The sequence below is a fragment of the Furipterus horrens genome, unplaced genomic scaffold (assembly GCF_987537825.1).
Source record: "Furipterus horrens unplaced genomic scaffold, mFurHor1.1.pri manual_scaffold_3, whole genome shotgun sequence".
Classification (NCBI taxonomy): Eukaryota; Metazoa; Chordata; class Mammalia; order Chiroptera; family Furipteridae; genus Furipterus; species Furipterus horrens.
In genome coordinates, this window is record NW_028327173.1 from 72,567,445 (window position 1) to 72,584,863 (window position 17,419).

Sequence of the window (17,419 nt, forward strand, 5' to 3'; positions counted from 1 at the left end):
TGTCCCCCAAACACGTCGCTTCTGTTACCAACTTTCTGGGTGTGTTCTAGTTTTGTCATCTCATCTCCTGCCACACGATGGCTTTGCTTTGTGAACGGGTGGGTTTGAGGATGGGGATTGGATTCGCCAGGCTGGAGGCTGTTGTCTAAGTCACTCCGACGAGGGCTGGCATGATTCCCTAGTAGTTGCTGTTGAAGTCGCGAGATTGGATCGTGTGAACTATCCTGGATCCACTTGGCAGAATTGCTTTCTAAAGTGGTGTCGTCTTGGAGTTGGTCAGTGAACGCCCTGGCATTTTATCGGGAAAGCAAGTGTCCCTCCCCTGGCTCTGCAGGTGTGTTTTTTAGGTGAGGATCAAGATCCTTTTTTTTATTATACTCCGCTGCTTCCCGTCTCGAGAGAGTTTTAATGTTTAGATTTAACTTTGGGAGATTATAAGATTAGAGAGAGGCGGAGAATTGAGTTAATGTTGCGGGATTACAGACATAATTTTTTATTTGCTGGGAGACACTTGGTTTCAGCAAATGAATGAGGTTACTTCCCAAGCATTCTTGCCAGTCATTGGATATTCATATTAACTTGGCATACTGCTTTCATGCATTTTATTTTATTCATCTCTCTGGGCAAGAACTGTTGCCTTGTGTCTTTGGTTTGCGTAAAACACCTGATTAGAAATAGACTTTGGACTAAAACACTGACAAGAGGGTTTCCTTTCCATGAAGTTCTTACTGACCTGCAGTCTTCTTTATCTTACTAAAGTCAAGCGATAGTCTTGCTCTTCCTTCCTAAATCCGCTTAACAGAGTAGAAAATGATTTACATCTTTGTCTGGACAAAAGAGTATTGTACCTTTTCATGTCTAGTTAATTTGCTTTTAAAAGGATTAATTCTGAGAAACAAAAGCACATTTTTCTATTGGATTGTATGGTTTCAGAGTCCCCAGTTGCAAGTGGAAGTTATTTGTGGTCTGAGAATATGTCAATAAGAAAATGTTAAATGCTGTAAAATAATATTGAATTTCATTTTTGCGGAGAAGTGTTTCAGTGCATATAACAGGTGTTTGTTTTAGTATGGGTGCAGGAATTTGAGGACAACCCTTAAAGTTCTGGCTTTTATGATTTAAAAAAAAGAATCTTTGCTTTATTGGAATATTACATGTAGAAAAGTACAAATCATAAGTGTAGAACTTGAAGAATTTTCCCAAATATAACTCATTTGTCTAATAAACACTAGATCTGCACCCACATGAGAATATTATCAACATCCCAGAAACTCTTTATGTCTTTTCTAATTACAGCTAAGGTATCTACTGATTTATAAGATCATATATTATTGAATGAAAGATATTTTAAATGTAATCTACCGGGAAATAATAGCAAAAGTAGCAAAACAGTGTCACAGAATTCGTCTTACTAAATAATTTTGTTCATTCTATAAAATGCTATGAAATCTCTTTTTCAGAAACTATTTTGTGGGAGAAGAATGCAAATTATGAGCTGATAAACTTAAAGTTTAAATTACTGAGATAAAATGATTGAATTATTTAAAAGCTATTTTGGGTGTGTCTTTGTAGATGTTGTACTTCCAGAATCTTACGAATATCTTTTCAGTCACTATCTTTGGTATCACAATTTGAAGATTAGAAAATTCTACCTTTATATTTTACTGGCTTTTGGGGTATATTTGGTAACGGCTGATTAATTTTACTCCCTGGTGCTTAATTTAGGAACCCGTGGCATTTCAGCCTTTTTTGTTTGTTTGTTTATGTTATCAACAGTAGGTCTGCTTTAGAGGATATTTCTTAAAATTGGATAGGCACTAGAGCCAGTAAAACCACTTTAAAAATTACAATGTCAATTATTTCAAACATTAAGAAAGAGTAACTTAATGTTCTGAGTTACTTCTTAGTTTTGTTAATGCAGTTTTTCAACCGTGTTAAATTATATATGTATGACTTTTTGTTATGGAATTTTTCACACATTATTTTTTAAAAAGTAGACTCAGAATAATATAATGAACCCCTTTACACTTTACCTGAGAAGTACCATCAATATTCTTCAGGTCTTGTTTCATCTGTAGCTCCTTGTTCCCCACCCCTTTTTTTTACAGTCTTAGGTGAAATTTGTATTTACTGAACTGTATAAATCTTAGTTATATATAGTTTAAGTAAATGGGTACAACAGTGTAACACATACCTATCATAAATTAGAACATTTTCATCTTCCCAGAAAGTTCTGTTTTATTCATTCCTGGCTGACACTACTGACTTATTTCACCTTAGTTTTACCTAGTTATACATTTTATTTTGTTCCCCATTTATGGGGAATAGTAGAATATTTTTATTCATGGATAAAGGAGTCTGTGTATTCAGTTCAAAGGCATAATCTGTTTTAGAATGTTGTATTACTGTGTTTGGTGTTTTTCCCTCAGGAAACTTACATACTTGTTAGGGAGAAGAAATTTAAATGTATGTAAATTAGGTAAAAGTGTGAGGCAATGACACAATGCAGTGTACAGACAGATACTCCTTAACAGTTCTGAGAAAGGAAAGATTACTCTGTTTGGGAAGAGTTAGGGGAGGCTTTATGAAGGATGTGAGCTAAGCTTAGAAAAAGGGGTAGGAATGGATAACTAGAGATAAATTGAATGTTATAGCAGCCTATATCGGGTTTTTGTTGCATTTTATGATAGGAAGAAGAAGAGTTTTGTGGTGCCCTTTTCAATCCATCCTATTTTTTTTGAAACATAATCATTTATTTTTCATTAACACCTTTCAGCTATTCTAAAATACAAAATTCTTAGTATGAGGGAATGGTGATCATGATGTGATGCTTTACTGCTTCTGCTCATCCAGCCATAGGGGTTAACAACCTCTGAGGGTGGCCGGTGCTGCCTTGCTTTTGCAGTCCCATGGGAATCACTGTCATCCCCACAGCTTCCCCCCACCCTTTGATGTTTCTTTTCTTTCAAGATTCAGTTCAGTCAACACTATCTCTTAGGTGTTTTCTATAGGTGTTCTCTTTTTTGATTTCCAAACTGATGTTGTCCTCCGCTCTCAAGATACTTTAAGCGTTCCTCTATTCTAGTAGCTACCACTCTGTATTGTATGAGGTCATTTTCTTGGCTTTTGCCTACATCAGACTCTGAGTTTTTGAGAGTACAGACTGAGTCATTTTTAAATTCCCAGTTTGCACATGTCACGGGATGGACAGTAGGGTGGACCAATGATGTAGGATAGTTGAAGAACTTGTAAGGGCACTTGTTTGACAGGCAGTTGGAGATATGGGACAAGTATAAACCCGAGTAGAGACATTATCTTCATAGACATGTGTACCTGGAGGTATGTAACATGAGCTGGGTAGTGGGAAATCAGTGGACCAATTTTAGAAGGCAGCAAAAAAGACCAGTCGGCATTGCCAAAGTTTTTTACGATCTTCAAAACCAAAACCAAAACCAAAAAGAGAACAAAGCAGTTCTTTTCCTTCTTACAAATGCTTGTCAAAGTTCAGATTTCTCATCCTGGATTTCAGATCCTTCCTCCATCTGATCTCACCTTACCTGGCTAATCTTATATACCACTGCCTGCCAATGGGTAGTCTCTGTTCCAAATAGGCCAGTTTCTGCAATGTGCTCTGAACAGGCCACGCTCATTCCTGGCTTTGGAACTTTATTCATGACGTTAGCCATACCTGGAATATCTGTCTGTATCCTTTGCTCTTCAACTTTTAACCTTTAAGGGTTAGGTCAGGGTCATCCCTCCCATGAAGTATTATTTAACAGCTCTCGATCTAAATGATGATAACCCCCTTTTTAACTTTCTGAAGCAGGATTTTAGATACCTTTTTAATTTTATCTATTAATTGCTTGAGTGGGTGAGGTCTATCTAGCTGTCAGGTATCAGGGTGTAGCCAAGTCCACCAGCTGTTGGGGTGATCTTTCATCCTCTTCAAAGCTCCAGTCTATAGGTTATGGGAACACAGTCTCTTCCCCCAAGTATTTCGGAGGAGTTTCAGGGAGCTTGTGCTTTTCTTGGAAACACCTTACGTCACTTCTTTGCTTCTATTCTATTTTAGATCCCACTTACATTTTATCTCTTGAGCCTGTCTTTTTGATGTCTGTCTTCATTCCTTTAAAGCTTCAGTCGTAAAACAGGTATTCGTAGTAGAGTTTTACTGAAAATTTGGGAGTAGTGGCAGGGATTATATCTCAGCATAGTGAACAGCTTAAAACAGAGACATTCTTTTATTTATAAGTTCTTTAGACATTCCCACTGTTGGAAATTTGTTTACTCTTTTTCCCTGAGACCCTCAGCCCTGTAGCCTGTTGCTGGACCTTTTCTGTCCTCCCTGGATGTTCTTATGTCTCTAGCTTCTTATCCCTTGCACTTTCTCCCCGCTAACCTCTGTAACTTCCCTACATACTTTCCTTCCCGAGATCTCCTTTCAGATCTGGAAGGGGCTGGCTTCACTTTTCTCATTTCCACAGTCCCACTGAATGTTTTGCAAAGTATAGATGTGAGTCAAGTGTGGGGCTGTAGGTACGCTGGCTCCATTTGGATCCTCAGAATAAAAAGGAGATGGTCAAGCAGCCATGGGTGAAGAAGGCCTTAAAGTATTTGGCAGGGAAAGCAGCTGTGCACTGAAGCTAACTAATGGCAGACCCGGTCCAGCAGCAGTGTTCTCAGAACTGTGTTCCTGTGTGTAGTCTACTGGTGGGGGGGTGGTGGGTACAGACTTCAGTTAATCACACTTCTCAGTTTTGGGCACATTAGCATCCTTGGCCAGGCATTATTTTTCAGGGCTTTTGCACTTGCTGTTCCCCTGCCTGGAATGCTCTTTGCCCAGATACCCACCCTACTTACTCCCTCCCCTTTTCAATCTTTTATTAGACATCTCACAGTGAGACAGACCTTCCATTGTCATTCAGTTTAAAATAGCACCCTCCACACATGTACTCTGCCCACTTTCCTGGCTTTGCTTTTCTCCCTAGCACTTCTCTCTATCAAATGTGCTATTTATTTTACATATTTATCTGTGTATTGTATGTCTCTTGTTAGAATGAATGTTTCATGAGGGCAGGAATTTTTGTCTTTTTTTCTTCGTTATAGTCCCAGTGGCAAGAACTGTGACTGGCATATAGTAGGCTCTCAGAAATGTTTGCTGAATGACTTTTAACTATGAGACATTCATTTCTTGGGGCTGTGGTTACTGTTGTTTTAAATAACCCATTTTTCTTAAATGTTGTCTCCTTAAGTATATTTTGAGCTTTTTAGGAGCTGGGCCCCTCTTACATGCATGGGTAAAACAAGTCTTAGAAATTTATAAAAATGGTATTATTATTTTGTAACTTGCTTTGACAGTTAATGATAGAGTGGAAGCATTAAAGACAATTTAAAAAAATAAAAACAATCATCTATAATGTCATCTCCATAACATTGTTTTATTTTTATTACTTTTATTTCTTATTTATATCTTATAAGGTACATGTTTTGTTATTTACATTTAAAGCATAGACATCTTCCCTGTGTTTCTACATGAACTTAAGAAGTACATTTGTAATGAAATACATAAATACTCCTTTGTGCAACTATATCATAAGTGACGAGCATCTGTAATTTTTATAGATAATACTGTATAGTTTTGCAGATGAACATTTCTGTCTCTGCTGAATTATTTCCTTGGGTAAATTACCATAAATAGGATTAACGAATGTAAGGTTATGAACTTCCCTTAGTGTTAGTGGAAAGCGAGTGAACATTCTGAGCTACACAGATTACATGAGTTGTGCCTTAGAATACTATAAATGAGTGCTACTTTAATTCTCTAATCATCATTAAGGGATGTTTTAATTTTTTGACTAATTTAGTGGTCTAAAATAATGTTGCAAGATTATTTGCAAGAATGTCCATTAAAAAAAAGATTTTACTTATTTATTTTTTTAGAGAGAGGGGAAGGGAGGGAGAGAGGGAGAGAAAATCGATGTCCAAGAGATACATAGATAGGTTGCCTCTTGCACGCCCCCAGCTGGGGGCCTGGCCTTCCACCCAGGCTTGTGCTCTGACCTGGAATCAAACCAGGACCTTTTGGTTCGCAGGCCAGTGCTCAATCCATTGAGCCACCCCAGCTACGGCGATTGTTATTTTTTTTTTTGGAATGATTTTTATGGAGTATTAGATTTGTTTAAAAATGGCATATTGTGGTCATTTCTACAAAAAAATTAGCATCAGGTCTTTGCTTAAGAGCATGACTTTCAGCATAAACTTTTTTTTTTTTTTTTTAAATAAGGAAATCACTTTTGTTTTAGGCATCTCTGTCAAGAACATAGCCTTCTAGAACCATGAGGATAAAACGTTTTGGATCACTGATGGTTGTGCTCTTTAGTGGGAACTGTTACATATATTGAGATGATTTGAAGCCTTGTTAGGTAAACTGTAGTGAGTGTGTTAAAAGGTGTTTTTTAAAAACATGCATTTGTTATGCCCTTGCTAGATTAGCAGTCCTCAGTTAATGCAATCAAATTAATCAACTATAAAAATGAAAATAAAGCTCATCAAAGCATCATCTAATTTGATATTTGTGAATAGATGTAGCAGTCTTATTTATATACTACTATAATGGCACTAGAGTACTACACGTAAACATAGATTATATGATTTCTTCCATGCTTAACAAGTTATCTGTTGCCACTGAAAATAGATGTGCTGTGTGGAATGAGGTGGTGCCTCTTAGTAAGTTATAATTTAGTCATTTAATCAGCATGCTTTGTTTATTTGTCACTGCATGTCACTGTTTAAAACACTTGTATACTTTCATAAACCTATGAAGTAAGCAGCATGAGACATGGTGTCTCCTCAGAAGGAAAAAGTGGTCCTATAAGGCATCTTTCTTTAGTGATTAGGACTAGACATAAATTTGTTTTAAAATTAAATTCTTTTATGCTTCAGTTTTAAAAATTAAATATTTTTGCATTATCAAAATAAACACATGCTATGAAAAATTTTAATGCTAGAAAAAAGAGGGGACAAAACACCTGTATTGTGATTATTGTCTTATTTCATAGATTCTAAGATGCTCTTTTTTCCCATTAAAATTTTTTTTTCATATTTCAGCTTCTCCTTTGATTAATATGGCATTAGCATATTGTTGCATTTCCTTTTCACTAGGTATGTTTTAAATTTGCTTTTAAAAATACTACATGACAATTTGCATCAAACTCAGTCTACTGACTCGAAATTCAGTGTTATTGTCATTCTTCAGTACATCTCAGAGGGGAACTTAAGTTATTGGAAAGGAAGAAATTGAGATAGAATCAAATCTTTTCCTCATTCCAGAACAAGGACTGGAGGAAGTAGGTTGGCCTGGAAATCAGTGAACCACTCAAAGAAAGGAGATGAAAGATCATGCTCTAACGCAGAAAACATTGAGTTCCCTCTGTGTGTCATAGGATGGGTTTTCGAATGTTTAGCATAGAGATGAATAAGAGGTTCTATTCTCAAGAATTGGAGGGTATGATACCTTAATTCAATATTTAGAGCTAGGTGCTGAGGACACAATGATGAATAAGATAGGTCTCTTTCCTAGATGGATCATATAGTGGGAGAAGACAACCAGTTTCATGCTAGTTTTGTTGGGTACTTGGGAAGATTAAAACTTAAACAAGTTTTTTGCAGTTGAGAAACTCAGACTATTGAAAGAAAGAATCCTGTGCTTTAACATTTCACACCAAATTTCTAGTTTAAAAATAGATTTAAGGTGTTTTCAACTATAGTATTTGCTTTCCCCCCAATAGCGTCCAAGATATTTGTTGCTCAGTAAAGGAGTGGGGTGGTGGAAACAAGTATAAGACAGAATGAATATATGGTATGATCCCGTTTTTTACATCAGTATCAGATAATTTCCAATTTAACAATTGATGAGTGAATATGTTTTTCTATGTATTTTATCACTAGTTCAACAAAAGAGCTACTTCCTCTCCCTTTACTGGAGAGAATATCAGTGTGGGAGGAAACATAACATTTATCCAGTACCTTCTGTTGAATGTTGGTTGTGTGTCAGTAGGCTGGGCATTGAGATACCAAATTGAATGAACATTATTTCTAAATCAAGGTTGTAGAAATACATAGAAAATTTGTACAACTCAGTGTGACTAGACCTGTATGGTAGGAACAAAAATCTGTGTGAGGTACCACTGAATTAGGAATGTTTAATTCTTCAGGGTGTTACGTGGTGAGGTTTCACATTTGCACCTGACCTTAAGTGGAATATGTAGTGTTTTGATACAGGGTAAAAGGCATTCTAGGTAGGGAAAACAGCCTGAGCGAAGGCATGATTTGAGAGGAAGGGACTGCAAAGACAGAAAGCTGGAGACAATGCTATTAACACTGTTTATTGAGCACTTACTCTGTTTTAGGCATTGTTCTACATAGTTTACATTTATTCCTCTGAACAGTTTTTTGAGATAGTTGTTTTATTATCATCATTTTACCAGTGAGGAATCAGAGAGATAAAAATGGTACCCAATTCTAAGACTTCTTCAGTTTGCGATAGCCATGTAGAAAGTAAAAGACAGAATAAAGCATTTTTATCAAATCTTTCAGATAGATTTAGATTCAAAAGAACAGTCAAGAATTATTCAGGGGTTAAAAAAGTTTTATGTTAAGTTCAAAGTGAAGTTAATTGTTAAAATTTCATTGTAGTAAATTAATATTAAAATACATAGTCATGGTGTAATACTCTTAAGATTGTATATTATACCATAAATACAGAAAACTACATAAAACACATAATTTAAGGACTTTTTTACTTTTTTTTTTAGGTTTCAAGTGTACTTTATTCCTTAAATCATGCCATATTTTAACGGGTACACAGTGCTTTCACTTGTTTTGTTAGATTTCAAACATAATGATTTTAAAAAACAAAACAAAACAAATACCCTTGCAACTACTTCTCAGGTCAAGAAATAAATCTTTGCCTTCCACAGATTTCTTCCCAGTCACAGTCCCTTCCCTCTCCCCTGCTAGTAACTGCTCTCCTGACTTCTATAGTAATTGCATCTTTGCGGTTTTTAATAATTTTGTCACCCAGATGTGCATTCTTAAACACTGTAATTTAGTTGTGCCTGTGTTTTTGTTTTAAATCTCAATCTTCATGTCCCAGTGCCATCTCCTCCCCTGCTCCCTCCACCCCATTTTACATTTTATTTGTTGAAGCAACCAGTATTTTGACCTACACAGATTCCAAAATCTGGGTTATATTATTTGTATAATTTTTCTTCACTCTTTGTATTTCCTGTAAATTGGTACCTGGATCTAAAAGCCTCATCAAGTTCAGATTTTATTTGTGGTTTTGGGGCAAGCATACTTGCTAGGTGCTGATGTGGTCTAACTTCCTTTAGGAGATATGTAGTGTCTGGTTGTTTTTGTTTTTGTGATTTTAGCAGCCACTGGTGTTTGGTGCCTAGATCAATGAATTTATCAGAGATTACAGAATGAAAATACTTGAATTCTGTTATTTCTTTATAAGGTGGGACGCTTCATGTAGAAAAGTTCATTTAGAAAAGATGTGGTAGACATTTGCTTTTTTACTAGTTTTTAAAATAATATATTGGGCCCTGACTGTTGTGGCTCAATTGGTTGGGCATCATCCTGCAAAGCGAAAGGTCACTCCCTGGTCAGGGCACATGCCTAGGTTGCGGTTTTGGTCCGGTCTGGGCACGTAGGAGAGTCAGACAATTGGTGTTTCTTCTTTCTTTCTCCCTCCCTTCTCCTCTCTCAAATAAATAAATAAATACATACGTACATACATACATATATTAGTTCCTCTAGTGGTAACCAGTAAGTTCTTCATAAGTATCACTATGAACCAAGTAAGTAAGTATTTAATGCTCACTATTTTACAGATGCATTGGAGGAACCCTATTTTGTGAATGCAGTGACTCTTACAAACAAAATATGAAAAGTATCTTACTTATCAACTCTTGCATTGGTATTACTTCTATATAAATTTAGAATCACCCTGCTGAGATTTTGATGAGGGTTGCTTCTAATCTATAGATCAATTTCTAATATTTCTTATATTGTCCTTTCTTTAAATTTTGATTAATCTTGTCATGAGTTTGTAAAATGTAATTTTTCAAAAATCCAACTTTTAGTTTTGTTTTGCCTCTTTTGAGTGTATTTTTTTATTATTTGCTTTTATCTGTATTCTTTTATTCATTATACTTTCTTCATTTATTTTTATTTTTCTAATGTTCTGTGATAGATTACAAATTTTCAGCCTTTTTTAATGTGTGCATTAAAGGTACTAACATTCTCTAAGCACTGCTTTAATTGCATCCCACGGGTTTTTTGATATGTAAACCATATTTTGAAAACGTAACACTTGATATATATATATATATATATATATCAATCATTCATTCCAAAATATATTTTGATTTCTTTGACCCATGACTTTTCACAAGCGATATCTTTTTATGTCAGTTACCTATAGTTGCATAATAAGCCACTCAAATAGCTTAAAACAGCTATTTCCCTCCTTAATTCTGTGGGTGGCTGGGCTGTTTCTCTGCTGGTTTTGTCTGGATTTTTTATGAGGCTGCATTTAGCTAGAGGATTGGCTGCACTAGAAAGTTCATATCTGGTGGTTGGTGCTGGCTGGTGCCTGGGGTTCCTTGGTTCCTATGTAAGTGACTTTGTATCATCTACCAGGCTAGACCAGTCCCTCACATAGTAGTGTTGTTACCAAGCAAAGCGGGGCTCGTTCACATGGCACCTTACCCAACAATTGTGTTGAGAAAAACAGGTCTTTATTTACAATATTCCAGTCTTGGGGGGGTGGGCTAGGAGCACTTCAGCTCAGAGCCCTGTTCTCCCATGGGACCAGCACTTCCCTTGCTCCCCAAAAGGCTATAAGCCAAAACCAAGCCCAGTAGTTCCCCATTCCTTATCTGTCATCTGTCTCCTTCAGGATCTGGGGTACATTGTCTTCAGCTTCCATATAATTGTCCAGGAAAGCATGTGGCATGTTACACTGGATCATGGTGAAGTCCAGGAAAGCCACAAGACCTAAGAGAGTGTCCTCTCCATATGTCCCGAGTTCCAAGAGTCCAAATAGAGTTCAGGTCTGCAAGGCAGAATCCTCCGTGGCTTTGGAGTCAGCAAGAGCAGGCATGATCAAAGCAGCAGCGTGCCTGCTTTCTTACTAGCTCAGGCTGCATGGCCAGATCCTGACTACAAACTGCACAGCCGTTACATCATGGCTTTCTCTCTCATACACCAGACTTCGTAGCTGACTCCCCTCAGCTCCTGCGTGGCTTCTCTTCATCCTTTCAAAGCCGCATGGCTCCTTCTTCCACACCAGATCTCAATGGTGGACCCCCTTCTTTCATTCTTTCCAATCACATGGTCCTCTCTACTTTCAAATGGCATCGCCCTTCTTTTACATTGGACTACATGGTGGACGACAGGGCTTTTCTTCATCCTTTCAAACAGCATGGCCCCCTTCCTTATGGCTCCCCCCTTATTTTAATGCTGACCCAGAGCCCCATACTTCGTTAATATGAAAAGTATCTTAAGCTGTATCATCACCCTTTTACCCAGGTGGCCACACTGCTTCCCTTCAGGAAAGCCTTCCTTGTCATTGACATGCAAAGTGTCTTAAACCATATCATTTGCCCTTTTACCTAGTACAGTTATTGTCTAGCTATCAGCCTGTCATAGATATGCAAAGTACCTTAAAAGCTCTATTATCTCCTTCCCCATCCCCAAAACCATGGGCTGTGGGGACTTTGGGGGTTTCTACCCCAGTCTGTTACAGTGTCAGGTCTGCATTCTAAGAGGCGAAGGTGAAAGCAGCATCACTTTCACTACATTTTGTTGAAATAGAACAAGTCACAGGCCTGGCCCAGTTTCAAGAATGGGAAAATAGATTCCTCCTTTTTAGGAGGAACAGAAACAATTTGTCTCCGTATTTAATTTACCACAATTTCCAAAACTTTGAAAATTTTTCTTGTATTATTTTCTTTTTGTTGTGGTTATGGAATCTAGTTTCCTAGACTTGATTATGGTCTGGACATTATATAAAATTACTTGAAAGGATAATTTTGAGGCTTATAGTAAACATACTTTCTGTTTAAGAGGAAGGTTTTTCTTAAGGTGCTTGGGAACCACCATATCAGCCAGGGAACAACTTACACCAAGTTCTTGAAGAGCATATTCTAAAATTTTTAGTATAGCATCTTAATAAACAGATATAAGACATTTCAGATTTCATATTTTTGTTTCTCAAAGGAGTTATATCAAATGTCTTTCAAATCAACATGTCTACTCTTGAACTTTAAATATATTCAAAATTGTCTGCTGGGACTTAAAATTTATCTTATTGGGACTTGAAATTTAGCACTTTTACAATGAGTCCGTTAAAAAATAAAATTATTCCCTGAATGCCTCTTCTACTGTTATTCTTTATTAAGGCTGTTAAAATCACTGTCCTCTGGTCACTCAGGGTGCATTCTATTTGTGAGACCTTAGGAAAATGACTGTTGCCTTTCAGGGCATCAGTTTGGAGCTGAGGTTTCTTTCCTTCTTCTTTCCTTCCTTCCTTCTTTTTTTATTGTATTTTATTATGTTATTACATTTGTCCCAATTTTCCCCCTTTGCACCCTTCATCCTGTACCACCCATTTCCTTACACCCCCCCTCCGCTTAGTTCATGTCCATGGGTCATGCATTTAAGTTATTTGGCTTCACCCTTTCCTATATTATTCTTAACCTCCCCCTGTCTATTTTGTTCCTACCAATTTGTACTTCTTAATCCCTGTACCTTTTCCCCTATTCTACCCCTTCCCTCTCTCAGCTGATAACCCTCCAAATAATCTCCATATCTATGATTTTGTTTCTATTCCACATATTTGCTTAGTTTGCTTTTTAGACTCAATTGTTGATACTTGTGGATTTATTGCCATTTTAATGTTCATAGTTTTTTGATCATTTTTTTCTTAAATAAGCCCATTTAACATTTCAGTAATGATGGCTTGGTGATGATGAACCCCTTTAGCTTTTACCTTGTCTGTGAAGCACTTTATCAGCCCTTCCATTCTAAATGATAGCTTTGCTGATTAGAATAATTTAGGTTGTGGTCTTTGCTTTTCATCACTTGGAATACATTTTGCCAGTCCCTTCTAGCTTGCAAAGTTTCTTCTGAGAAACTAGTTGACAGTCTTATGGGAACTCCTTTGTAGATAACTTTCTTCTTTTCTCTTGCTGCTTTTAAGATTCTCTCTTTATCTTTAATCTTTGATTATGAGGTGTGGTCCTCTTTGCATCCATCTTGTTTGGGACTCTCTGTGCTTCCCGGACTTGCATGTCAATTTCCTTCACCAAATTAGGGAAGTTTTCTTTCATTATTTTTTCAAATAGATTTCCAGTTTCTTGCTCTTTCTCTTCTTCTGGCACCCCTATGATACAAATGTTGGACCTCTTGACGTTGTCCCAGAGGCTGCTTATACTATCCTCATTTTTTTTTTTTGATTCTTTTTCTTCTTGTTGTTCTGATTGCTTTTTTGCTTCCTTATGTTCCATCTCACTGATTTGATTCTCGGCTTCATCCACTGTACTGTTATTTCCCTGTAAATTGTTCTTTATTTCAATTAGTGTATCCTTTGTTTCTGACTGGGTCTTTTTTATGCTGTTGAGGTCCTCACTAAGTTCCTTGAGCATCCTTATAACCAGTGTTTTGAACTCTGCATGTGATAGATTGCTTATCTCCATTTAAATCTTATTCTGGAGTTTTGATCTGTTCTTTTATTTGGGCCATGTTTCTTTGTCTCCTTGTTTTGGCAGCTTCCCTATGTTTATTTCTGTGTATTAGGAAGAGCTGCTATGACTCCCTGTCTTGGTAGTGTGGCCTAATGTAGTAGGTGTCCTGTAGTGTCCAGTGGCACAGCCTCCCCTATCACCCGAGCTGGTGTGCCCTTCGTGTGGGCTGAGTACACCCTCCTCTTGTAGTTGAGCCTCAGTTGCTGTTGGCAGATCAATGGGAGGAATTTATCCAGGCCAGTCAGCTGCAAGGACTGGCTGTGACCACTCATCACCAACCTCTGCCCTCTGTGGAGGATCAGCTGTGTAGGGGCAGGGTGGTGGTGCTCTGACGTGGTCTGTAGTGGTCCACTGGGTGTGCTGGCCCTGAGTTTCCTGGGGAGTGCAGGCCAAGGTCAGCCCCCACCTGTGTTTTGCCTGGGACCACCCTGCCTGAGCTATAAAGCAATCTGAAATGGCTGCTACTTGTCCTGGGCTTGGAGATTCCCAGGCGAAGCCAAGCTATGAATCTAGGCTGGCTGTTGCTAGTGTTGGGCCTGGGTCTCACTGAATCCAGTTGTTGATTGTTTCACAAAATTAAGTTTTAAAATAATTTCGGTTGGTTATACCTGGAAATATGACAAGACAACTGATATTTAGTGATTGTTACAGATATTAAGATACATTGTCATTGATATGCATATCAGTAATATATTTTGAACATGTTGAATACCTTTACTTTAATCTATTTAGCTAATAAATTGATCTTTTTGGTAACCAAAAGGAATACATAAAAGTAGAAGACATGTTTGTTATGGGATCTTTTTAGTTTCATAGGATAAAAATCAAGAAAAATAAAAGTATTGAATTTTTGGTAGATCATCTGCCTAGCAGTAGATCATATTTCTGCAATTAAATTAACTTCTAACCAGTCTTTAGCATGACATTTCAAATGAAAAAGAAATACAATCTATTAAATAGGATTCTAGTATACCGCTATAATTTATCCTATGTGATCTCTGTGTATTTGCATAGCTAGTATCTTCAAAATTGAGGCCATCTGTGGAAAACATATAAAGAATTCCTTAAAAAGAGGATTTTTATAAAGTCTTTTAAAAGGGGGCTCATAATTAACTGGGCATGTGTGAACATATACATACATAAAAGGCATTTTCTGAAACAGTTTTGCAATCTCATAAAAATTTAAAAACAGATAATCCTGTAATACAATTGAGATTAGAAACAACAATAAACCTAAGCACTTTTAAAATAAGAGTATCTCCTCTTATTGAATTGTAGTTAAGTTTGGCTTTCTAGCCTTCTTTAGTGACCTAGTATCTTATTACTGAAAATGTTTATTCTACAGATCCTTGGAGCTCAAGTAGATATTGCACGCAGAGGGCTGAGTAATATATGACCCCTATAGTAGGCATGGAGATAATGCTACCCAGGTCCCCCTTCAAAGAAGGTCTAGTCCAGCCATGAGGAGGGCAGACCAGGTATCCCCCTTCTGCCCATTCTTTAGGATCTACCTTAGCTGCAGAGCCACATCCCTAAGGTCATCACCTCCCTAGAGCAGCAAACATTTATACACTGAGCATGGAAGAAGTATAAAGACCTGACCATTTCAGCCAATCACAGAGCTCTCTGAGGGACAGTACTTGGTGTCACAGCTTCAAACCTGGATAGGTAATATTTTATTGGGCCTGCATCACAGTTTAAATTCTGCCCAAACTTGCTTTTGATGCCATCCTTTCACAGGTGTTGATCCTCAGTAAACATATTGTACCCCGCACATCACCTCACCCATACTTCAGAGAAGCCAACCTGCAATAGCTTCTATACTCATGGAACTAATTTATTGGGAGGAAATATACATTAAACAAGAAACTTAAAATGTGATCATAACATAAGCTGCTATGGTAGTGTATTATAAACAGAACCTAAGCCTGGTCATTATATTGTTTAGGGTGGTGGCCTGGATCAGTAGTCAGGCCTCGGTTACTTTGAGTAGCACGGACCTTGGACATACTACTTCCTCTTTTCCAAGCCAGTTTTTTCATTTGTAACATGGAAATTACACATGGTCTCTCATCCTATAGGCAACTAACCTGGGATTGTTCACATGACTGGGAGAAGATTCCCAGCATTATGAAAGAGGGTCCAATGCACAGACATTTTCAAGGCCCTGCTTACATCAGTTGGCTAATGTCCCATGGGCAAAGAAGTTCCGTGGTCAAGTCTTGATTCAAGGGTGAAGGAATAGACTCCACCTCTCCATGAAAGAATTTGAAAAATAAGTGTGTAAAAATTACCAACATAATGCCTTATAGTAGTTAACATTTATTGAACACTTTCAGTAAATTATACTTATTTAATAAGAGGCAACTTTACTTTATATATTTAAGATAGTCTATGTATGATATGTGAAAGAAGAAACATTTGGAGAATATGGTTTACTCTTTTGATATCTTAAAACAATTTTTATGATGGGAAAACTTTGCAAATAAAGTATGTTCTTTTTTCTTTTTCTCTGCAGTAAGAAAAATGGAAAACCACCATTACAGAACAATGAGGTAAAATTTTAAATCATTAACTCTTTGGAATTTTATGATTTTTTTGTTTTATATAATTTTGAATTATGATAACAAACAGAATTTTAGAATTGGGGGACTTAAATATCATCACCAATCTACTACATATTATAGGATTTCTTCCTGAAATTGGAATCCTTGGTAGGTGCTTCCAAGTATTTACTTGAATTCATTTGTTGAAGAGTGTCTAGGAGGCAGATGACTATATTAGTTCTAGCCAATGATGAAGTTTATCTTCCCTTCTGGGCACTTAGTGAGTGACTATTTTGTGTTTTGTCTCAATACAGGGCAAGTCTGCTCTTTTTTCTCTGATAGACTTATACTGTTTAAAGATAGTTATATCTTCTGAATCTTTTTTTCTCATGCTAAACAACCCTAATTTTTTTCAGCTGTTTCTCACGTGACAGTTTCTGATTCTTTTTCAATTCTGTATTCATCCCTGTGGACCTATACTCATTTTTTCTCTAGATGTATTTAGTATAGAATTTAGTTAACAGGGCATGATCTGATTGGCTTGGAATATATCAGCACCATTACATCTCTTAATATGAACACCATGTTGCTAAAAGTCAGCCAAAAATTGCCTTTACTTCTATAACCATAACTGCTGTTTGCATTAAGTGGAGTTTATGGTAAATTATAACCTTCAGGTATCTTTCTGTTGGACAGGTCATTTGACAGATCCCCAACATCTGCATTCATCAGTTGACTTCTTCATTTCGTTATTTTTTTTTTCTCTTCATTTCTTTTAAAAAAAATAAGTGTTATTAACTTTTATATACCATAAAATCCATCCATTTACATGTATAGTTCATTAATTTTAATATATTCACAGAGTTGTGAGGACATCGCCACTAATTTTAGAAAAATTTTATTTCCCCCCAAAGACATTTTATACGCATCAGGAGTCGCTCTTCATCATCTCCTCCTGGGCCCTGACAGCCACTAAGCTATTGTCTCTACTGATTTGCCTAGTTTGGACATTTCATACAAATGTAGTGTTTTGTGACTGGCTTTTCACTTAGCACGATG

General features: G+C 36.9%; 1 protein-coding gene across 2 annotated transcripts in view; it reads left to right on the plus strand.

Annotated features, from left to right (window-relative positions):
• The window catches only part of ABCD3 (ATP binding cassette subfamily D member 3), a 72,813-nt gene that overhangs the window by 777 nt on the left and 54,617 nt on the right, over nt 1–17,419 (plus strand). For both annotated transcript variants that reach the window (XM_090269761.1, XM_090269760.1), the window contains exon 2: nt 16,333–16,369. In XM_090269761.1, the coding sequence (XP_090125887.1) occupies nt 16,333–16,369 (37 nt within the window). The remainder of the gene's footprint in view (nt 1–16,332; nt 16,370–17,419) is intronic.